The 23,138-nt window shown below is 56.4% G+C and overlaps 5 protein-coding genes across 5 annotated transcripts; 2 read left to right on the forward strand and 3 right to left on the reverse strand.

The window, feature by feature from the left end:
- Positions 1-2,492: 2,492 nt before the first annotated feature.
- DQ04_02161000 (hypothetical protein) lies at positions 2,493-2,699 on the reverse strand (the record flags this gene model as incomplete). Its single annotated transcript, XM_009311584.1, has 1 exon — positions 2,493-2,699. One exon carries the CDS (start codon positions 2,697-2,699, stop codon positions 2,493-2,495), a length of 207 nt encoding a protein of 68 aa, XP_009309859.1.
- A 48-nt stretch (positions 2,700-2,747) lies between these two features.
- Positions 2,748-3,035, reverse strand: DQ04_02161010 (hypothetical protein; the record flags this gene model as incomplete). Its single annotated transcript, XM_009311585.1, has 1 exon — positions 2,748-3,035. One exon carries the CDS (start codon positions 3,033-3,035, stop codon positions 2,748-2,750), a length of 288 nt encoding a protein of 95 aa, XP_009309860.1.
- A 1,489-nt stretch (positions 3,036-4,524) lies between these two features.
- Positions 4,525-19,395, forward strand: DQ04_02161020 (hemagluttinin family protein; the record flags this gene model as incomplete). Its single annotated transcript, XM_009311586.1, has 1 exon — positions 4,525-19,395. One exon carries the CDS (start codon positions 4,525-4,527, stop codon positions 19,393-19,395), a length of 14,871 nt encoding a protein of 4,956 aa, XP_009309861.1.
- Positions 19,396-20,306: 911 nt separating this feature from the next.
- On the forward strand, positions 20,307-21,362 carry DQ04_02161030 (glycerol-3-phosphate dehydrogenase; the record flags this gene model as incomplete). The annotated part of the gene is made up of 1 exon (XM_009311587.1): positions 20,307-21,362. One exon carries the CDS (start codon positions 20,307-20,309, stop codon positions 21,360-21,362), a length of 1,056 nt encoding a protein of 351 aa, XP_009309862.1.
- Positions 21,363-22,395: 1,033 nt separating this feature from the next.
- On the reverse strand, positions 22,396-22,767 carry DQ04_02161040 (hypothetical protein; the record flags this gene model as incomplete). Its single annotated transcript, XM_009311588.1, has 1 exon — positions 22,396-22,767. The coding sequence occupies one exon, from the start codon at positions 22,765-22,767 to the stop codon at positions 22,396-22,398; it is 372 nt and encodes a 123-aa protein (XP_009309863.1).
- Positions 22,768-23,138: the final 371 nt, after the last annotated feature.

Consider the following 23,138-nt stretch of genomic DNA (forward strand, 5'->3'; position numbering starts at 1 on the left):
CTCTCTCTCTCTCTTCTCCCCACCGGGAAGGGAAAAAAGAAAAGGAAAGGCAAAGAAAACGAAAAGAAAAACAAAACTTTATTTATTTGAGAGGAGGACGGGACGCGTGAATAATAAAGAAGAGCGGGGAAGGGGAAAAAAAGAAAAAGGAAAACAGACAAATAAGGCTCTTACACACATAGATAGCGAAAGGGGGGCAAGGAAGTCGCAGCATCGCCTGTTGATATTTCTACCACTTTCTGCTCTTTTCTTTGCTTTCCTCGAGGAGATCGTCGTTCTCCTCCCCATTTTTGCTCGCGCTCACACACACACACACTCACACACGCAAATACGCGCGGTGTGCTCCGTGAATCAAACATAGACGTGTGACCGAATACCCCCTTCGAGGCGCCGCAGCAGCAACAGCAACAAGAGATGCTGCTGAACCAACAACAGCAGCGAGGCGGTCTCATGCAGTGGGTCGTACCGACGCATAGAAATGGTCTGGCAGCCGCCACGGGAGGCGGTATTGGGAGAAGACGAAATAGTGTTCCGGCTACANGGGTCGTACCGACGCATAGAAATGGTCTGGCAGCCGCCACGGGAGGCGGTATTGGGAGAAGACGAAATAGTGTTCCGGCTACATTAATGCGGACAGTGTTCGCCGTTGTGTTATTTCTCTTATTCCTTGTGGCGGCCCTCGGAGATGTGGCTGAGGCCGCCCTTCTCTTTGCACCGACGAACGTGGCGGAGTTGTCCCTCTATCAGACAGTGGAGCTGCGTTTCGCCGGCAACCCTTTGGTCCAGGACCCCGCAATTCGTGTCGGGGATTGGTTCTACTTCATTCCAGACGCGTCAAAACCCACGTGCGACACCGCCGGGAGTGATGTGACAGGAAACAACTTCACTGTGGCGTCGGCAGACATAAATGGCTTCGCCGGCACGGCGACCATCTCCGTAAAGCGGACCGTCTTTACTGCTGGCTCGTCGTATATTGTCTGCTATATCACGAATGGCACCGCACGCCCTGTGCGGCGCGGCAGCAGCACCAATTCCTCTGTGCTGGTATGGCCGAGCATCTACAGCAGTCTCACGATGCGGCCAACGGAGGCGAGCGGTGGGCAAGGGCTGGTGAACATCACAGTGACTGAGACAAGGCAGGATGGTCGTCCCGTGAACAGCGGGGTGAACAGCCGAAGCACCCTTTTCCTTATCCCGTGCTCGCAGGATGGGGCAGATTTGTGCAGCAGTCTCGACACGCTTCCGCAGGTGTGCTCAAGGTCTCCGGCTGGTCAGGTGCGGCTGACCAATGTGCTCGGCGCAGGCACGACGTCAGTGACGGGGAGCCTCACAGTGCCGTACTTGCCTGCGGCGGGTGGATACGCGCTCTGCATCCCGTACTGTCTTAACGCGACGGTCGGGTGTGGCACGACGGTGGGGATGTCATACACGGTTGTGACGAGCACCACGACAGAGGCTGAGAGTGTTTTTGTACTGAGGTTTGGGGACGCGAACCCTGGCACCTACACCGTGGCACCGTCCGCGCCACAAGTACGTGAGGAAGGGTACATGCTGCTCTCCGGCACGGATCTGTCCGAGAATGACGGGATTCGTGTCATTCGCAGCGATGGCGCCTGCACGTCCGGGTCGGCTGCGTTACTCAGCAACCTGGTGGTGGGCGATGTCAGGGTGGTGGATGATAACACGGTGAACGTTAGCTTTGTGGCTCCTAACCTCGCCAACGCGGTGTCATCTGGACGCGTCTGTTACCGTCGTGCCAGCGGCGGTGGTCTCTGGGCTGCGGTGTACAAATCCGCCGACGCGCCTGGAGCGGACTTCACCATTGGCATCCTGCAACCGACAGGGTTTACGGTGGTCCCAGAGATTCCGTGTGTGGGGCACGAACTCTCTGTCATCTTCACTGGTGCAGGGCTCGATTCGGGGACGGATGACGCATTTCTGACATCGGCAGAGAAGTGTGACGCCTCCACTGCGGCGACGACATTCCCGTGCACGTTAACGGAAGGCAATTCGCCAGTCTGTCAGGCTGTGGTAGACCCGCTCACGAATGATGCAATGACGCTGCAGGTATGCTACCGCAAGGCGGGGCGAGCGAACTACGCGCAGGTGAGTGGCAACATTATGGTGCGGGAGCGCAACCCTGTCTTCTCCCTCGCCCAGTACCCGCTCTACGCTGGGCAGAAGGGCGTACTCACTTTTGTGGGGAAAGGGCTGTCGCTGAATGACACAGTGAGCATCTTGAATAATACAGAGACCTGCGGCACGGGTAGCCCCGTCTCGACGTTCTCACTTGCAAATGGTGTCGAGTTGGAGGCTGGCACAACATATCAGTACGATGTTGTTGGAGCCGGCGCCCAGTGCCTCAAGATATGCTACAGAATAAGCGGAAAGACGGAGTGGACCGTGGCGCGCCCGCGGCAGGCGGCAGCTGCATCGCCGAGCTGCCCAGCGCAGGATCTGTATATTAGACCGTTCAGTCTGCGCTACACATTTCAGAATGGCGCGCCCTCTGCCAGGGAGACGGTTCGACTGACACTCACCTTGTCGCGGATGGCAGTGGCGGTGAAGCTGGTGCGCTCGACGAACGACTGTGTCGTGTCCTTCTGTGGCACGACAGAGATGAACAGAGTCCCGGCGTGCGAACTCGCGTGGAATGAGGCGGACTTTGCGTCAGATTTGAGCGGAACAGCAGCTAACATTGTCGTAGGGGCCCCCGCCACGAGCTACATTGTGTGTGCCGCGAGCGTTCACGGCGATGGCGACGCATACGTTCCGGTGCTTCCAAAAGAGGTGACTGACGACGCGTCCACCGCGTTTGCTTTTACGAGTTCTGCCGCCAATCCAGTGCTGCAGAGTCGCACGCCGTCGCAGTGGCGTGTGGCGTACGCGTTCCTCAGCACGACCTTCACCGGTGCCGGTCTCAACAGTAGCAGCGATAGAGTGTATGCCATTATGGGGTCGGCGCTGATGTCGGTATCTGCAAGGGCGTGTCTGCCGGCGGGCGTAGAGCCACCAAGGGCGTTATTGTCGAGCATTCAGGCGAACACCAGCACGACAGAGACGGTGGCGGAATATACCCGATCTGAGCGCATGTACAGTGGAGCTGAGGTGCACTTCTGTTATCTGTGGAGCGCGGGTCGGCGAGTGACGTATGCCGGTTCCATCCCTTTCTTGGAGCGTCTACCATCAGAGATGAACACGTCAACAGTGCCAACAGGTGGATTCCGCGCAGGGGCACCAATCACGCTGAACTTCAGTTCGAACACAACCTCGCTGCAGGCTGAAACTGACATTCTCTACTTCTTCCGTTTTCCCAGGGCATCGAATCCAACGGCCAACTGCTACTGTGGTAGCACATGTCCGCCAGAAGCGCGTGTGGACTACGACGATGCGCCACTGAGGGCAGGGGCAAGTGCTGCTGAAACGCAGTGGACGCGCCCTAGCGGATTCGATAACTATGGCTACAATGCCTTGTATGTGGTATGTTATGACGTTGCAGGTTCTGGCAACCCAACATACATGGGCCGCCTCAGTGTGGGCATGGCGCAGCCAACGTACTACACTGCGACCAGTACGGGTGGCGAAAACCGTGTGGGTCGCCCCATCACAATACGGGCGGTGCAGGAGTGTCTGGAGGTGGCTTGCCGTGACCTCAGCAGTGCCGATGCCATGCGGCTCGTTCCAATTACAACAGATTGTAGCCAAATCAATGACGACGAAACGGACGAGACGACCGAGAACATAGGTGACCCGACCGTTAGCAGTGTCAGGTATACGCAACGTGTGGTGGTGAATGTGCCAGGTGAGTACCATCTTTGTTATCGTCTCGACGGGATGTATGGGGAACTGCCGTACTCTAAAAACTACACTCTCACGCCACTGAGGGTGGGTGAGGCGGATCCTGTAAGTTTCTCCTCTGTACCAGAGAAGCCGTCTGCTGGAATGTTCCTCACAGTGCAACTGCAGTGCACCAACAGCGCTTGCTTGGGCTGTGTGCCGCTACGGTTGGTTCCAGGTGTTATGGCATCGTGTTGGGTCGATATAAATGGCACCTTCACCAGTGACAGGTGTATAACGACGACGACTGTGACGTTCCCCAACCAATTTGTGCCTCAAGGGCAATTTACTGTCTGCTATGGAATCGATGTGGAAGGGAGTCGCCGTATTCCAGGGACATTCACCGTTGGGGCCGCAAATCCTGCAAGCTTTTCGTCATCGTTCGACAACATTTACGTGAACCAAGCCTCTGACGTGACGATGACTGTTCTGGGCACTGGGCTCGAGGCAGGCGACCAAATTTTTCTCCTCACGAGTATCGGATTCACATGTCACGATCTCCAAACCGATGTGCTTAATAACAATGCCACGCTGACGGGTTGGTTCTTGCCAAGTGTCGAGCCCAACCCTCTGCAGATTGACTCCACAGGCGCCACTGCAACGTGGGTTGCGTCAAATCGTGATAAGCGCTTCGGTACTGGTCTCCTCTTTGATCCCACGTACTGCGATACACCCGGTGTGTCTTGCATGATGCAGTTATGCTACATGCGGAGCGGCTCCACATGGGCACCTGTTCCAATCAACGAACCGCCGAATGTCACTCTGCTGCCGGCAGACCCGTCAAGGGCGTCGTTTGATAGAACTCCGCTTGCAGTTGGTATGTACACTACCGTCACCGTCACTGGACGCGCTTTGACTGCGGCCGATGTCTTGACGGTGCGGCTGGGCACCTGCGAAGGTGAGGCTGTTACCGTGTCAGTTGGCACCGCCACAGTGACGAATGACGGAACGGAGTGGCGCGGTGTGGTGCGCTTCACTGGTGGGGTAGAGACGTCGAGCTTCACGGTCTGCTACACACGTGAGTCATCCACCACAGAGATTGCGGCGGTGGATGCGGCGGGGCAACCCTCCATTATTGTGGCCCCTTCGCTGTATTACATTTACAGTGCCGATAACTTCACAGCTGACCATGTAATGACGCAGTATGAAGAGCTCATCGTGGGTGCGACATTCTCCACAGGCACCCAGTCGGACCTTGTCTTGGTTGACCTCATTGACGCTGGCACGGAATGCAACTACATGCCCTACTACAATGCTACGGGAATTTCGCCCGAGTTTGATGTGCGGCTTAATATGCTTGGCCAGGGTACGGCGCCGTACTACGCGGGCCGTCTCGCTGTTCCAGCTGGAGATTATGCACTGTGCATGGAGGTGGATATTGGACTATTTCGCGTCACTACTCGCGGTGGCAGCGATGATAGTACTGCATTCACGGTTGCTACAGTAAACCCAGTGGGGTACACCTCGGCCCCCACGATACTGTTCCCCAATCAACCGTTTAATTTAACCTTCTCTCTTGGAGGTGACGGTGTTGGGACGGAAGACGTGCTGCAAATCATCAACGGTACACTCTACGACTGCGGCAGCGGTAACGCCACCTACATTGCCGACCACCCTCTGGTGGAGGGAGGGGAAGGCACTACAGTGCAGGTCTCAGAACTCATGGTACCGGCGAGTCTCATTGACACGAGGCTGACGGTGTGCTACAGACGCACAGGTGGTACGTTTGCAACAGTGCCGCGGGGAACCTTTTTGGATCAAAGTCTATCTGTCATGCAGCAGATTCCCCGCACCTGGACCGCTTTCCCCACGCAACCGCAGGCAGGGAGGACGTTGAGGATTACTTTCCTGGGCGACGCCCAAGAGCCAGAGTTCCTGCAGGCGACCGATCGTGCCTCACTGATTCGGGTGACGGATGATGTAGAGCCGGCATGTGACCAGACACCCACCATCACGAGCGGTGCGCTGGTGCGCACTGACATCAACACCCTGTGGAGCGTTTCCGCCAATGAAACAGTGGAGGGAACGTACATTCTCTGTTATACCTCAACAGCGAATGGTGCACCTGTCCGCGTAGCAGATCCCCTGCAGCTGAGTATTTCTGCCTTGCAGTCGCCTACTGGCGCTTTCAAGAACGTGAATGAAGATCTTATCGTCTTTAGTGGGGAGCGATTCTACTTGATGTTCGACACGAACGTGCTGCTAAACCCGGTGCTGTCCTTCTCAACAGAAGCAGAGACAAGAGACGCTGTGCTTTTCTCAAGGACCAACGACTGTGAATCATCACTCACTGTTGATGATGTAGCCATCATCCCAGAGGATTTTAACTACAGTGCGATGAACGTGACGAACCCGTCTGGTATCATGGCGCCGTACCTGCACCTCGTTATACGTACAGCTCCAGGGGACTATGTAGTCTGCATGCGGCGGTTTGGGCGTACAGAAGGTGAGGCGTTTTTCACGTACGAAGTCATTGGGGATTTGGATGCCCCTGCTACCATCACGGTGACGGCCGCTCCGATCACGGCATACACCACAGTGCCAACATCACCACGGGCATGGGTGCCATCGATTGAAGTGACCCCTACATATGGCACCGGCTACACCGCGGCGAGCTTCGTCCAGCTGTTCTTCACTTTAAGCAACGCGAGCGATTTCATAGATGACTGCTACCGTCCAAGAGCGAGCGAGGCGGTGGAAGCAGCTGTACTGCTGAACACCACATTGCAGGTGTTATTAGAAACAAGTCGCACACAATACCCGTTCCCAAGTGCCGGAGACTTCCAGCTGTGCCTGCAGTTGGAAGGTAATTCCACGAACACTGCCTCGGTGCATATCGCCCCGCTTGGAGTGCTGAACCCGTCACCTACCGCGTACATTGTGCCGGACGTTATCACTGTTGGTGAAGGCTTTACAATGGCTTTCAGGGCCCTAGATCCTATATTTAACTCTACAGTGACAGAAAACAGGGCACAGCTGTTCGTGGCGGATGAAGATGTGGTGGCAGACAATATCATACCGAATTGTGTGAACGGCCAACCCCCTTCCGGTGGTGGCACAACCTCTTTTAACACTTTTACACCCACAAACACTACGTACGCGACGGTGGAGCCCAGCATCATGGTGAAGGGCTACTTCTACGTGTGCTTCAACGTAGAGGGCCAGGTATCGTCCTTTCCGGTGCCGAACGCAGAGGGTGGCTTTGTCTTCTCTGTTGGACTTACCGGGGCGCAGAGTTACGTGGTGGCGCCATCCCCTGCGTACATGGGACAGCAGCTTGTCGTCACGATTCTCGGTAACGCGCTAAGCAGCGCCGATCACGTCAAGATTGTCGATGTTACCAACCAAGAGGAAGGTGGAACATCATATGATGGCGCGTGTACCGCGTCGGCGGCGAACGCTGATGCAGAGGAGACGAATGGGGAGGTAGGCAGCAACGTGATTGCTTTGTCTACCGCACATGCTCAATACACGCCACGCGTCAACGCAACAGGTCGTTTTGTGCTTTGCTATCAGAGCAGCCGCGTGGAAAACACATGGGTGTGGGTATCGGACCTTCACAACTTCACCGTTGGGACACCGCACCCTGTTGCGTACCTGCTGCAGCCCAGTCCTGCGTACGCCACAGAAGTGGATCGCCTAACCATCATTGATGACGCCACCACCGGTCTACTTGGCGCCGAAGACAGCATCAAACTTGTGGACCGTGGTGCTGGTGAGGTGGTGTTTGACTGTTCAGAGGCAGCGGCAGTAAGCAATGACATTGGAGCCATTGCGCGCGTGGACAGTGAAAGCAACAACACGGTCGCAGTCTACCAAGTGTGCGCTGTTGGTGCAACAAGTGTGACAGTATGCTACCTACTTGCAAATGGCACATGGGCTGAGGTTCCACTGAGGTTGCCACCCCCGACCTATCTCTATGAGCCTGTCGTGTTCCGCACTAGTCCTTTTGGTGGCCCCACAGCTTCACCGGCATCGCCACGGCCGTACGAACCGTTTACACTAACCTTCACAAGCAGTGACACGGCGATAAGGGTACGTTACTTGAGATTCGCACTCGCACCGCAGGAGGCATGCACACTGGACCCACCGTACGTGGAGCCAGTGTACTACGAGGTGAGCAGCAGTGATAATACCTTCGAAGTTGCACTGCCTCAGGGAGGTGAGTACCAACTGTACCTAGGCGCCTATGAATCAGAGTCGGATCCCTTTATCGCACACAGTCAGATCTTCACCGTGGCTGCCTGTGACCCGTGCAGCTTTACCCCATCATACACCTTCGTTGGCAACAACGTGTCGGTGACGTTTCCTAGCAGCAGTGAAGGCTTTGGCGTCGACGATAGGGTGCGCATTGTACCCGTCACACAAGGGGCAACAGGGCACCCATGCGATGATCCACAAGGATCTTTTGCGGACGTGACGCTGAGTCCCAACGCCAACTTGAGCAACGCCAGCAGCACAACTGTTACCGTGGTGGTTGGAACTACAGACGCGTTTTTGGGCGATTACTACATGTGCTACCGGAAGGCCACGGATACATCAAACTACGCTATCGTGACAGGCGCCGACGCTGCGCCGTTGACGTTCTCCATCTACCCCGCACTTCCCACCAACGCTGATTTGTGCCCTGTCGCCCCCTCCTACTTGGAGACGGTGGGGTTCAACTTCACGTTCCCCAGCGCCAGCTACCCGAAACTGTCCTTCTCTGAGGAAGACGAGTTCCTGCTTCTGCCGCCAAATGTGGCGTGCGGGTCGGCGGAGTCGGTCACCGCGGCGGATGTCATCCACCCCGTGTTGGATACGCCGCCTGGAAACGACGTGGCGTTGTGGGTCTCGACGTTGCCGTATGGGTATACAACAACGAACTACACGCTCTGCTTCCGCCTTGCTGGAGATGCCATTGCCCGCGTTGTGCCGCCGTCGGTGCTTGCCGTGACGCCACAGGACCCTGTACGCGTCGTGACGCAACCCCCGTTCATCACGCCAGATACCGAAGCCTTTACAATATTCATCTACGGTACGCAGCTTGCGGAAGAAGACGAAGTGCATGTCGTGGATGCCTCGCAGCGTTGCAACGAGCGGTGTGGCGAGAGGCTCTCGCCGACGCCGCTCCCTGCCGCGGTGTACACCACGACGTTCCGGAACAACACGCTGTTGGAATTGGGATTCAGCAGCCAGCTAGGAACAGACGTGGCGCTGGCGGTGTGCTACCGCCGCGCCGATCATCCGCTGGTGCGGCTAGCGGTATACTACGTGGGCGCCCGTAACCCAACAAGCTACAACACCAGCTTCACCCCTCGCATTGGCACGCGTCCGCTGATGACCTTCCTCGGTACTGGACTGACCGCCAGCGACCGTGTCATGATTGTCAACGAGGGTGTGTATTGTGACGAGAGCCTTGCGGTGGCGCGTGGGGCGTTTCACAGCGTGGCGCCGGACGGTGAGTGGAGCAGTTTCAATCTGACGCTTGTTGGTAGCGGTGTAGTGCCAGGTCCCTACAGTGTGTGCTACCGTGTCGCCAACAGCTACGGTTACGCGCAGATGGAAGACGCATTGGTGGTGCAAGCTGGTGGTCCAACGAGCTATGCGACAAGCAACACACCGATGGAAGGGCGAGCGACAGTAGTCACATTTGATGACGACGCCTTCTCCAGCACAGAAGGGGATGAGGCAATTATTGCGTGTGCCGGCTGCAGCTGCTTCGACGGCACGGAGGCGTCGCTTCCGTATGGTGTGCCGCGCATAAGTGCAACAGAGGGTGGTGCGGTCATGTCGCTGCGCATTGGTATGGAAGATGATGCCCCCTATGCGGTGTGTTACCGCGTGTCCGGCAGCGGCTTCGCGCAGGTTGGCGCGGAACCCATCCGCCCTGTTTCTAACTCGCCCGCTGCCATCGTAGTGACGCCCGATCCGACCCTACAGGGGCAGCGGCTGATGTTTAACTTGACCGATTATGCCAGCACCAGAAGTACGAGTAAGGCATTGCGTGCGCCTAGCTTGGAGGATTGGGCAATGCTTGTGGCTGCAACACGTCTTTGTTGGGACACCGATACAATGAACGGGACTGGTATTCTTGCAGGTCCTGCCGCCGTGACAGCTGTCACTGAGACCAACGGCACATGGCTCGGTCACGTCCCCTCACTCGGCCCTGGCGCGTGGCCGCCGACGTCCTTCCCCATCTCCTACGCCCTGTGCTACCGCGAGAGTGGGCAGCAGGAGTACGTCATGGTGCCGTTCCCGTCCAGCGCCCTCACAATGGGTGCCGCGGATCCGGCTAACTATACCACAACACCAAGGGACGTTGCAAGTGGCACGATAGATATTACAATGGCATTCCAAGATGCGGCGGAGGGTGACACAGCATTTATTGTTTCATATGCTGGTGACACACTAGCAACAAACCGCGCGTGTGACGATAACACGTCAGTGTCAGTATGGCCAATGGGACCTGCTTACCCCTCCTACGCTTTCAGCCTCCCGCCAGGTCTCACGGCGGAGTCTGTCGTGGTGTGTTACGTGCGTGTAGGGGCCACCGTTGCTGAAGTGCCACAGGAATTAGCCCTTGGTGTGCCCAACCCGAGCGGTTACGCAACAAGTGCGGTTCTAGGCAATGAACTACAACGTGAGTACATCACCATCACATTCACCGGCACTGGCCTCGATCCCACCGCCGACGATGTTGTGTTCACTGAAGGGCCATGTGCGGAGGCCACAACACGGCCGCCAGCTTCTTCTGCTTTTGTGCGGCGCGTAAGTGGTCTCGCTGCGACGGAAAACACTCCTGCCGAAGGGGCCTCGGTCACGCTCGTTGTGCAGTTCGTAAATGACGCAGATGTAACAGCTCATGTGTGCTACCAGCGTGGGGATGTGTGGAGCGAGGTAGGAACACCTCTGTCGCTCAGGGCCCCTATTCCCACCAATGTAACACTGCGCCCGGCGATTGGTGTGGCGCGTGCAGGGCAGCGTGTGCAGATAGATCTCGCTGGCAGCGCCGACGAGAGAATCGCAAACGCTGCAGTGATTGCCGCGACAGACACCAGTGAGGAGTCGTGGTGCCACAACTTCACCAGCGACAATGTTCAGGAGCCGCTGCTCCGAATTGTAAGTGCATCTTTGCTCGACGTGCCGACATGGCAGACACCTGGAGCTGCGCGTGTTTGCGTGCAGAAGCAGGACTCTTTGTGGGCTGATGTCGCGCCCACTGCAAGCGGCTCCGCTGGTGACGTGTATGTAGATGGCCCAAACCCGTCGTCGATGCGGCCGTTCCCGAATCCGCCGCGCGTGGGCCAAAAGGTGCAGCTCACATTCCAGCTGGTCATCCCACCGACCGCCGATGATAAAGTGCGCATCTCGCTTCCAACAGTTGAGGAGCCGTGCGAATCGGCAACGCCACTTACGGGATTTCCCAGCGAAATTTCAGTTGTGGTGGTGAATGCGACAGCCATGACGTCCAGGGTCACACTCGTGGACAGTACGGACGCACTTAAGTACCGCAGCTTTAACACAAGTGGCTCGTATAAGGTGTGCTACTACAGCGCGACGGAGAGTGTGTGGGGTGTTGTTGGTGGATCTCTCCAGACAGGCGGCGCCGTTGCAGTACAGCCGATGGCGCCACAGACGTGGGAGGTCGCGGATGGCGTGCGGCCAACATTCTTTGATCCGTTTGTGCTTGTCTTTGACGACAATGGTGGGAAGTTGAATGCCACGGGTGACCTTGTGTGGGCGGCGCCACCCACACAGTCGTGTGGTATTGCACCAGAAGCATGTCCGCAGTGCATTGTCTTTGCGTTGGATGTGGATGCGTCGAGTGCGAAGAGGGTGCGCACGCAGGCGACGACGTCTGTTATCGTTGGCACTTTTAACCTTTGCTACCGCCTGCGTGGTGCCACCGCAGCGCTGCTGTCGGACTCCCTGCAGATTTTGCCAGGCGAGGTGGAGTGCCTGGAGGAGGGAAATGTGCGTGTGGGAATGGAGCAGAACGTGACGTTCCGCAAGCGTAGCGGTGTCGAGGTCGACGCAGACAGCTGGCGCGTCTCCTTCTTCGGTACGACTGCGTCGGATTGTGGCAGCGGTTATGTCCCTGACTTTGTTGAGGGACGAGCACGGCTGCTGCAGAGCAACGACACCACCGTTCTCTACGGTGTGGAGTGGCCGGTGTCGATGGTGGCGGAGAGATATCTCATTTGCTACACACACAATGGCGTCGCGCGGCCAGTGTGTACGTGCGGGCAAATAAACGCACAGACAGGGGAGTGCTTTGTGTCAACTGTTGCAGCCTCACCTCTCTACTTCACGCCTATGCCGAACCCAACGTATGTGGGGCAGTCGGTGCAACTGGCCCTCACCCTCGACGACTCCATGACTTCCTATCCCCCTGAGAGTGTAAAGTTCGTCGAATACGTCGATGCACTCACCATCTGCAGTGATGAGGAGGCGTTCCCTGTTGTGGGTGGCTCAATGACAAATTCGACGCCGACGACGCACGTGTACGCATTCAAGCATGAATACACGTTAGGTGCTTCGACACTGATTGTGTGTGCTCTCATGCCGGGTCTGTCGAACGAATATGCGCGTGTTGGGACGATAAATCCGGCTAATTCAAGTAACACGTTGGTATTTCGTCCATACCTGCGGCTTTCGACGTTCCCTAGCGACGCAAACCTCATTCGTGCCATGCAAACGCTTCGCCTAACCTTCACGCACGCTTCTAGTCAAGCAGATGACGTGGTTGGGGTGGGCGACCGCATCACATTTGTCTCGTCACCGAGTGATTGTGTCGAGTCAACGATTGAAGGAGTGCCAGCGGAAGATGTACTGGATCTCTTTGAGCTGGAGGACACCTCGTTCACGACAAACCCTGCGCTGGTAATTGGGGCAAGCAACACGACACGCTCGTCCTATGTCTACGCAACCTTTAACGCTGCAGAAGGCCAGGGCACGCGGTACATGTGTTACAAGCTGGACCGCGGGACGTGGGCACCAGTGCTCCCCAGGATTACTGTCTTGTCTTCAGCTGTGACGAGTTGTGTGCAGGATCCGCCAACAACGAGCCCCGGTAATGGTGATGATACGAGTATGAGGGCGATGCAATACGTCCGAGGCACCATTATTTCAGCAGAAGACACCAATGACCTGTACGGTTCCAATGATTCAGTGCGGGTGGTGCTTCAGACCTCGCCGTGCTTTAACGACACCGCGGCTGTCTTCCTCTCTGGAGTTAGCATCACCAACGTGGGGAACACGTCAGTTGTGGCCTTTGCCCCAACAGCAGGGGTGTTCAAGGTGTGCTACCGTTTTGGTGGAGTGAATAGCACAGTGGCCAACTGGAGCCCAATGTGTCTGAGACTTACCTTTACAGAGCCGTCACCATCAGGCAGTATAACGGGGTGCCTGCGTCTTGGGCAGACCCTCAGCGTCGCAACAGCGCATCGCACTGGTTTTAGATTCACTTCGTCCGACCGATTCCGCTTTGTGGCAGGGACAGACCAGTGTATCTACGCTGATGGTACCAAAACTGTCGCTACAAGCATAACAGTTGGAGACGCGACGCAGACCACTGAAGGGACATCTGTCAACACGGATACAGCCAATTATGTCGTTCCGCCGGCTCTATTGGGCAGTGGAAGCACCTCCTTGCGTCTGTGTTACGGGGATGCTGCTGGCAACCAATTCGCCGTGCCCCTTGATGCCTCACGTCCCTCTGTTTCTGAGTTTGGCATCAGCGCACGTCTGATCGCATCGGCGCTGATACAAGATCGTGTGACTGCAGGGCAACGTGTATTAATGACATTCCTGGCAAGTAACAGCGACCCACAAGAAGACGGATCGTTGGTGCCGTATGAGGCGGTGCCGCCCCAACCGTATGTACCTGGACCTCCATACAATGGTGCTTTTGATGTGGCGACCGCGCTGTTCCTTAGCCCTTCCGTTGCATACAGGGAGGGACGCTGCTACGTGGCTAACGCTGCAGGAAGCGGTGTATACGGTAACTCAACGCAGACGCTCGGCTCGTTCGATCCCACCCAAGGCGGTCAGGAAGTCGTGTGCTACAGGTCAATGGGCTGCAGCGTCGAAGATGTCGGTGCGCCACTTCGCATAGGTGGGTATAACCCAGCGACCTGGGGCATCAACCCCTCTGCCCCACGTAGAGGTCAGCTGATCAGTCTCTCGTTTGCTCGCAACGAGGAGGATGACGAGGCTGTACCGCTTTCGCCTGGAAGTGATCGCGGCGCAGCACAGCCAGGCTTGTCTAACTGTTGGATTCTTTCGGACACTGACGGTGGGGTCGTTGAAGGCACACCAAGTGCCACATCGATGAATGGCCTCTTCTTCGCCGCACAGGAACCCAGTGCGTCATCGTCGTCCCGGCTCCGTGTGTGCTACAAATTAGACAGTGGATCGTGGTCGGAGATCCCGAATAATCTCGTCACACTCCAACCAGCAAACCCCACCAGCTTCACCGTGCTCAACGGCGCCCCACGGGTGATGCAGCAGAACTTCATTGAATTCAGTGGCACAGGGCTCAGTGCACAGGACAGCGCGAAGATCATCGCCCAGGCCGATTCCTGTAGTGAGGCGTCTGTGCCACCCAGCGATATGGTGTCGTATGCACCCATCACTGGGAATCCTATTCCGGGCACAGCCAATGGATGGGGTGTGGTGAATGCCACAAGCACGCGGTCTATTTTGACCATAAGCACTACCACTACGGGGACATACAGCGTGTGTTACCGCCTCGCAGAGGACGGAGTATGGACGTTGGTATACGGAGACCTCAACATCCTCTCACGTGACCCTGAAGCTGTGGTGCAGACACCCGAGAGCCCCTTGGAAGGTGAGCTCTTCACACTCAACTTTACTTCTGCTAACGAGTCCTCGAGTATGTCGAGGGATGATAGAATAGCACTATACACTGGCATTGTGTCATGTCTTGCACCATCGCCAAGCACGGACGTCATTGTAACCTCTCCCTCACGCACTGACACTCTGCCTCCATACCTGCCCTTCCAACTGGCAGCAGGGACACGCGGGAATCATACATTGTGTTACTGGAAAGGTGACAGTGTCATTATCTGGGGTTTTGACATTGTTGTGATTGGCGCGAATCCCTCTGATCACAGTACGTGGCCCGCCGCAGCGTCTCTGCGTGCAAATCAGCTGATTAGCTTAGTGTTCCAAGGTGCCGGACTTTTGGCAAATCAGGGTGGCAAGAGCGATGAAGTGAAGCTCATAGCATCGACGAGCCCACAGACAGATGAGGCGTGCCAGGTGCAGGCGTCAGCGGCAGATGTGATGTACTACGCGTTGGTGGCCAACGGTACACACGCTGTACAGGTTGTGCGCTCTCCCCCAAGTGCATCAGGTTCCTACTGGGTGTGCTACAAACTCAACGGTGGGCAGTACCACACAATGCTGGGGGACGCCATGGTGCTGGGCGCAGCAGACCCGTCTGCTGCGACATCGTCCAAGGGGAACGTTCTGTGGGATGGTGAGATGACCACGTGGACCATCGAGTCGTCAGCACCGCCTGTGGAGGGGGCCTTCGTCTTCTACAGTACAGTGTTATGCAATGACTTCCCGTACTACGAGGTGCCAAATCCGTCGACGGATACATTTCCGAATGGTGTCGCTTTAGTTCAAAATGGTGTTGCAAATCTGCGTTTAGGGCACCCAGCGAATACGGAGACGGCACTCTCGTTGTGTTACTACGCGAACAGTGTGATTACAATCGTTGGAGCGTCTACAGTGGGGGTGATAGCGGGATCGCCTCCTCCGTTGGGCACTCCCCTCACCGCGACTGCGATGCAAATATTCCAATTCAATCTCAGTGTCACACCAACGCCCGACGACTACGTGGTGCTCGTGGCGGATCCAGACAAATGTGTTGGCCAGAGTGCACCAAGTCCCACCGATGACGCGTTTGTGGATCTCCAAGCCACGCCAACAGATGCCGTCGTAACGACGGCTGTGGCGCAGGCAGGAACGTTTTACATCTGCTACTCCAACCGTGTGGGAAGTTGTGCGGTGGGGTCGTCGCGAGAGTGCGCTCGGACAGTTGACACCGTGGTGGTGTCACCACCAAACCCGAGCGGCTGGTCCATGACGCCCGCGACTATCTACACGACAGATTTGATGGAATTGACACTGTTACGGCCATCTGGCGCCGCAGAGCCAACAGAGGGAGAAAATCTTTGGTTGGCGCCTGTTTCTGCCAGCACCGACACACCCACCATGAGGGACTATGCATGGGCATGCATGCAGCCCATGACCAGTGATGGGCGCATCGTACTTGAGCGCAACACAAGCCAGACTGATGTGTGGACAGCACGGTTGAATGTGACGGGGGTGTATGCGCTCTGCTACGCCGCACAAGGGGAGACGATGCCGACGATTTTCCCACCCGCATCTCGTGGGGGGCCGGTGGTACGCCTGACGGAGGTTAACTCCGCCACGTTTAGTGTCCCGCCAACAGTTGGTGTGGCCACCTCTGTTATTTTACATGGCCGTGGTCTGTCGCAAGAGGATCAGCTCACGGCTGTTGGAGTTCCCAATGCGGCAAATATTCCTGAAGACATCTGCAACAACGCCGCCTACACTCCACAGGTGCCTTCAGAGAGCTCCAGTGATGGATATGGCCTTAGCTCCATGGTGCGGCGGCTTCAATTCCTCGAGACGGGAAAATATGTACTGTGCTTCAAGGCCGCTGTCTCACCGGGGCCAATGTTGCTCATCACACCCAACTCCTTCGATGTCAGTCCGACCGTGATGAGTTTTAGAGTTGTCTCGGTAGCGCTGATGAACACGCCGCTGCACATAGAATTCACCGGTGAAGGACTTCGTGAAACCGATCTGGCTGCACTTGTTAACATCGGAGAAGGAACCGGAGGAAATGCCGACATATGCACAGGTGGAGTATACTCGGCAATGTCAGGAGCCAGCGATGATGGAATTACCAGTCTCTACACAACGCTGCCAACAGAGTTGGGAACGCATGCAGTATGCTACATGAAAGTGGATGCAATTCCGATGAAGCTGGCGGGCAGCGTGGAGGTCAGTCTGCGCACCGCCACCACTGCAGTTTTCAGCGGGATACCACAATGCACAGCATTAACGGCGTGTTCACCGCAGCCTGTTTTGACTCTCGTGGACGGAGAAGGACAGCCAACCTCGGATGAGTTTGCTACCGTCGTGATGCATTTGAAGCGGACAGACGGTAGCAACGTGGACGAGCTCCTATCTGGTGGCTCCATTTACACACATAAGAACTATAGCATCTTCTACTTCCTCACAGCTACGATATCGACGGCGGGAGAATACATCATGGAGGCGAACTTCACTTTCCGTGGTGGGGTGACGTTTGTCGTGGAGTCACCCACCATTACGGTGGCTGCTGCCAGCACGCCGCAGCCAGTGTCAAGAGTTTCGTGCCAACCAGTCGGTATCATTGAGCGCTCTCTGTTGGGATCTGGTGCGAGCGATACAAGTGTGAATATTACGTGCATCATCCAGGTCACATCGCCCACGGCACCGACGGAGTACAACGTGCAGATCAACGCTGGAACGAGCACACCGGTGGTGCCTGGTGGTACCAGTGGTGGTTTCCCATTCTACACATTCACTGTGGTTCCCCCGCACGACCAGCCGATAATTCAGTTCGTCTCCATTGTGACGACCACGGCACCACCGTCTGAGAGCTGGCCGGTAGCAAACTCGCCTGTGATTGTCCGCATTGGCTCACAGCCCCAGCCGGGCAGCACGTTGAGCTGCGAGTCTACCTCGGCCGGTCTACCATCGCCCACGATGGTGCGGGTAGGCGCAAATTTGACTTGCCACGCACAGGGAAAGCGTGTGATCAACGGTGTCGAATGGAGTATCGTCGCCATGCCAAAATATTTGCAGATATTCCGCGAAACAGACGATGACAGTACTTCCAACACAGCAGTCCCAATCGGTGACTACCCGGAGAGCCTAAACGGTGAATACATCTTCAACGTGGGGTCACCGGCGTTATCACGCACTGTGTCCGTCCTCGGCTCCGTGCCATCGGGTGATGGCAGTAATGTATACGTCCCCATGAGGGGAAGTCCTTCACGTTTCATGGTAATTGGTGAACCACAACCGGGTGACACCACCATTTCGTGCGTTTCAGCGAATTCCGCCTCGGTGCTGTGGTTTACACCCGTAGAGCCCTTCACATGCACGCTGAGCCTCCACGCGGAGGGTCGGCCGGTGAATGGTGTGTCAGGGGACTTCCACGTGACAATGGAGGCGGGCGGAAGCACTCAGCCGATGAGCAACAGCACGTGGGGAACGTCCCTCATTATTCGTGCTGCGGCACCTCCGATCGCAGATTCGAGTGTACCTGGGGCGTCCTCTGATCAGGTCTTCGGCTTGCGCGTGACGTTTGTTCCGCTCCAACGAGACGTCGCCCACGCAACTGGAACGCTTGTCTACGTGACTTCCCTGAACATGGGCGGGGGGAGCGGTAACCGTGTGTCAATTGTGCTGACTGGCTCGGGGCTTAGCCTTGACCACAAGTATGGTGTGCGCTCGTCACAGAACTGCACCGCCGGTGTTGAGAGCGAGGCATCGGTAGCGCCTGTGAACGGAGCCCCCAGGAGCGTGCGTCTTGAAGTGGCGGCGCGGGAAGATCCCTTTTATCTGTGCTTCGCGCCGAGTGACCAACAGACACGGTGGCAGATACTTACCAACGATGTGCTGAACTACAAACCAAGCACTGGTGGTGTGGACAAGTGGACCGCCCTACTTATCGTGGGCGTGATATTCCTCTTCATCCTGCTCGTGCTGCTGATCGTGCTGATTTGGCGTGTGTGCATGTACAAGCGCCGGTCAGCAGTGGCAGTGGTGGATACGGCGGTGTACCTTCCACCTCGCGCAAACGACCGCTTTGTCCGACGCCCAGGCTCGTTTCATCCGCCGCCGCCACCACCGCCGCCGCCGCCACCCGTTGTGTTGCCGCCCAAGTCTCTCAATAGTCAGGTGCGCATCAATATCAACGACCGCACTATGTACGGTGCAGATCTCGATACGGGCATGAAGGTGAATGAGCAAATGTATACCGACGCGCCGGTCACCCTTGAGAAGACCGCAAACATTGATGATGGCAAAGCGAAACTGTACGAGAACTTGAGTTCCGATGGAAGCACACCAGAGGGATCACGCGTCATCCCGCCTGTACCGCCACCTAAGCCGCCCAGTGACGATGGCCCTGTTTTAATTGGTGCCGTAACGCACACGTCACAGGCGCATGTGACGGCGAACAACACGGACGACCCACGCTCAGGGCCCTATCAGCACCTGCATCACAAAGAAAGACACCACCCGCTACAAGTGGACGCGCCACCACCCGTGCTTCAGCCCAAAGTAAATAAAGCCTTATCCCCTGCTTCTCCCGTTTTGGCTGCTGTTGAGGACGCCAGTCCACCGCAGTCGTGGGTGGGGCCTTTTCTAGTGAAGGGGCACACCTCAAGGCCGCTAGTAAACTCGGTACCCTCTACGTCCAGCACAAACAAAACCCAAGAAAAGAAAACATTATGAGAATGCACGTCCGGCCATAAAGAAATCGTAGGCAACACTAATAAATAGTACGAAGAGAGCGGATGAGTGAATAAAACCCAACAGAGTATGGGGCTGTTTGTCCATGTATTCGATGGCAACTTACTGTTTTCTTTATTTTTGTTCGTGATGTGTGCAGAGCTATATATATATATATATATATACATGACTGACTGCACTAGGTGCAGCACTCCATTCGTTCTCGCTGCAATGCTATAACGTTTATCATCACAAACGTCACTCTCTCACGTTGTGGACTGTAAATGGTGTGGCCAGAACGGCAAGGTCCGTGCAGTGGGGGGAGGAAGAACGAAGGTGAGAGAGGAAACGGGAGGGCAACCAGGATGACGTGCTTGTTGTTCATGTTTCTGGTTGTCTTCGCGACGGTCTCTGGCGGTCCCACATCACCAGCCGGACGTCACCGTGCCGCTTTCCACTCCGTGTCCGCACGGCCTTCCTCCTTCCAGCACCCAATGCCGCCTCTCCCCACAACCGGGTGATCATAAGGCTAAACAGCCTCGTGTCCCGCGACGCACTCCGCTCCGCACACACCCCGCCATGTCCACGCATGTATTCGAAGACGAAAAGAGAGAGGCAGGGTGTGAAGGAGCTAAGTGGGAGGGAGGGAGCATCATTGGCTTGCGGGGAGGTCCCCTTTACAGTCCTTTAGGCGAGAGAGAGAAGGAAAGAGGTTCGCTGCCGCCCCCCCTGATACCATCAATGAAAACTATGCCTTGTGTCTCATCCCTCGTGTTGGGGTTTCTGTTTGGGTGCTTGTATGTTTGGGGAGTATTTGCTGTGTTTCTGCCCCTGTTCGTGGTCTGTTGGCAATCCTCTCGCAGAGAAGTGAAAACATTACAACTAACCAAAAAGTCAACGAAATAAAGTTCACGATGATCGCTGACGTCCAGTACGTGAAGCACGCGGCCATGGTGGGCAGCGGTGCATTCGGCACCGCGATGGCAACCGTCCTCGCCAAGAAGGCGGAGACGGTGTCTGTGTGGCATCTTGACGCAAAGGAGGCGCAGATGATCAATGAAAAGCGGGAGAACGTGCTTTTCCTGAAGGGTGTGCCGTTGCCGTCGAACGTGACGTACACCGCCGACACCATGGCATGCATTGCGAATGCGGACATCCTCCTCCTCGCCATCCCCACGCAATTCCTCCGCGGATACCTGAAGAAGAACAGCGACTTGATTCGCCGCCACATCGTGGAGCGTCGGGTGCCGATTGTTGTCTGCAGCAAGGGCATCGAGCGCTCCTCGCTGCAGTTCCCTGCGCAGATTCTTGCAGACTTCCTCCCCGGCTACCCCATCTCGGTGCTCGCCGGGCCCTCCTTCGCACTGGAGGTGGCGAAGGGCATGCACACCCACGTCTGCACGGCTGCAACAGACATCAACATGGCCCGCAGGGTGCAGCGCATCATTACGACNGCCGATGGCACCTTCCGCTGCTGGGCCTCGACTGACATCGTTGGCTGCGAGGTGGCGAGCGCGGTGAAGAACGTGCTGGCCATCGCGTCAGGTGCGATCAAGGGCCTCGGCACGGATTGCAACGCCCGCGCCGCCCTCATCACACGCGGGCTGCTGGAAATCCGCAATTTGACGCTGGCGCTCGGCGGCACCGGCGAGGCGGTGTTCGGGCTTGCGGGCCTCGGCGACCTTCTTCTCACCTGCTCTTCGGAGCTCTCGCGCAACTTCACTGTCGGCAAGAAGCTGAGCCAGGGAATGACCATGGCGGAGATTCGCCGCACCTCCAAGGCCGTCGCCGAGGGCGTTGCCACCGCGGAGTCGCTGGAGCAGCTGGCGAAAAAGATGAGGGTGCGGCTCCCCGTCGCTCACGAGGTGTACGGCGTGCTGTACGAGAACAAGGACGTGAAGAAGGCATTTGATAAGCTCCAGCGGTGCCCCATGCAAGACGAGGGCCTCCCTCCGCTCTCTCATCTCTGAGAGCCTGTTGAAACGGGCCGCACCCCCAACAGGAGTAAATGGGAACAAGAGCGGGTCGTGCTGTTTTGGGGGTCACGTAGGCGATTGCTGCCTGCATGAGGGGGCAACTCCCCGGCACACGGCGCACCGTCTGTTTTTTTATTTATTTGAGGGTTCTTGGTGCCTGATGCGTGAAGATGATTTTTTTTGGGGGGGGTTTGCATACTTTGGGCGAAATTATCTATTTTCCAATACTTCACTCATATGAAAAAACGCACCGTACACATACATACATATATACATATGCATATCTACACATATATATATATATATAGTCTGTGTGTGTAGAGGTGTGGACTGCTGTCAGGCATCAAAAGAATTCGTTTATGAACTCACGAATACTCACGTTTTTGCACTAATTACGGTAAAAGGGGCGTCCAAGACGGCTTGTTGGAATTTGAGGGGAAAGAAACGCGGCCAACTAAGGCCCCTATAGCATTTGTGTTCAATCAGGGAAAGCAACGGTTAGGATACGGAAGGTAGAAGGGAAAAGCGTGCGCTCGCGGCGCCCACACACCACCACACGCGTCAACCAAGCGTCGTGCTCTTACGCCGTGAATGGAAACCAACCATACTATAACAGCAAGGGTGGCGCGACATAGGATTGAAGAACGGGGGCGATGGCCCGCAGATCGCAAAACGACTATATTTTTTCAAGATGTGCTTTTTTTGTTTCGTTTTCCTCCGCACCCATACGACAGCCAAGCATTGTTAAGAAAAATGGGGCCACCAAAACGGCCGTTGGGGTGCGAGCCGGTTTCCGCCAACGCAACGGGGCGCTGGGAAGGTAAAGGCCAGCTGGTCTGGAAATGACGAGGGGATCCAAGCGACAGCGGTCAACGGAGGCAGCCGCCCGCTCCGAGGCTTTCCGCGCCCCGCCCCTGCCGGCGAAGGGTTTTTGGGCTTTGTTTTTGCGGATTGCTGCGGTGCCAAAAAAGTCGACAACTGGAAGAAGGAGCGGGCCGGACGCGGCCGGAGCAGAGGCAGATCGTTGTCACGGGCCGTCCGCCCGTGCCGTGGCGGCGTTTGGTTGCGGGGGGTTCTTCCAGTGAGCCCAGCTCTTTTGGAAGCGGAAATTGCGCCATAGAGATGCCAGAGCTTTGTGGTAGAAGGTGGGGTGTGCAATATTCGGTTTCAGGCTTGGCGTCCGGGACCCGGTTGGCGCGCCCGGCCGGGAACCGGAGAGCCGCAAGCGGAACGCGTTGAGAACCCGAGGGGCCGTCATTTCGCGCGCGGTCAGCCAAAGGAAAGAAAGGCTCGGCACGCCTTTCGGGTCAGCCTTGGCTGGCCCGGACCTCCTCATCAACGCCGGGTTCTCACCGTTTCCCGCTTGACTGGGCGGCCGACACCGCCATAGCACTGACATGGCGAACGGGCATATGTTGTGCAAAGTTTGCTTGGCAACGCCGCAAAAAAAAAAAATATTTGCCAGAGAAGAATCTTGAGCGTATTCAGTTTTAATCGCAACCCACGCAAAATAATGGCAACAATTTGATCAGACGCAGAGAATCCCCCAGGCTTTCAATGAAGCCAATGGCCTTTACCCAGTTAAAAGGGCGCTCTTTTAAAACAAAGCAAGGCTGAGGCCTAGAGGGTTACGTTCTACTGCGGAGCGCCAGAAGTATGGCAACCATTTTTAGCCACGTCAGGAAGAACACCTCTGCTATGATTGCTTTTGAATGTCTTTGGTCGCATTTCCTGGCACAGGTACCGAAATCGCCTCTTTCTTGGTGATGC

Source organism: Trypanosoma grayi (genome assembly GCF_000691245.1).
Source record: "Trypanosoma grayi strain ANR4 Tgr_216_V1, whole genome shotgun sequence".
Lineage (NCBI taxonomy): Eukaryota > Euglenozoa > Kinetoplastea > Trypanosomatida > Trypanosomatidae > Trypanosoma > Trypanosoma grayi.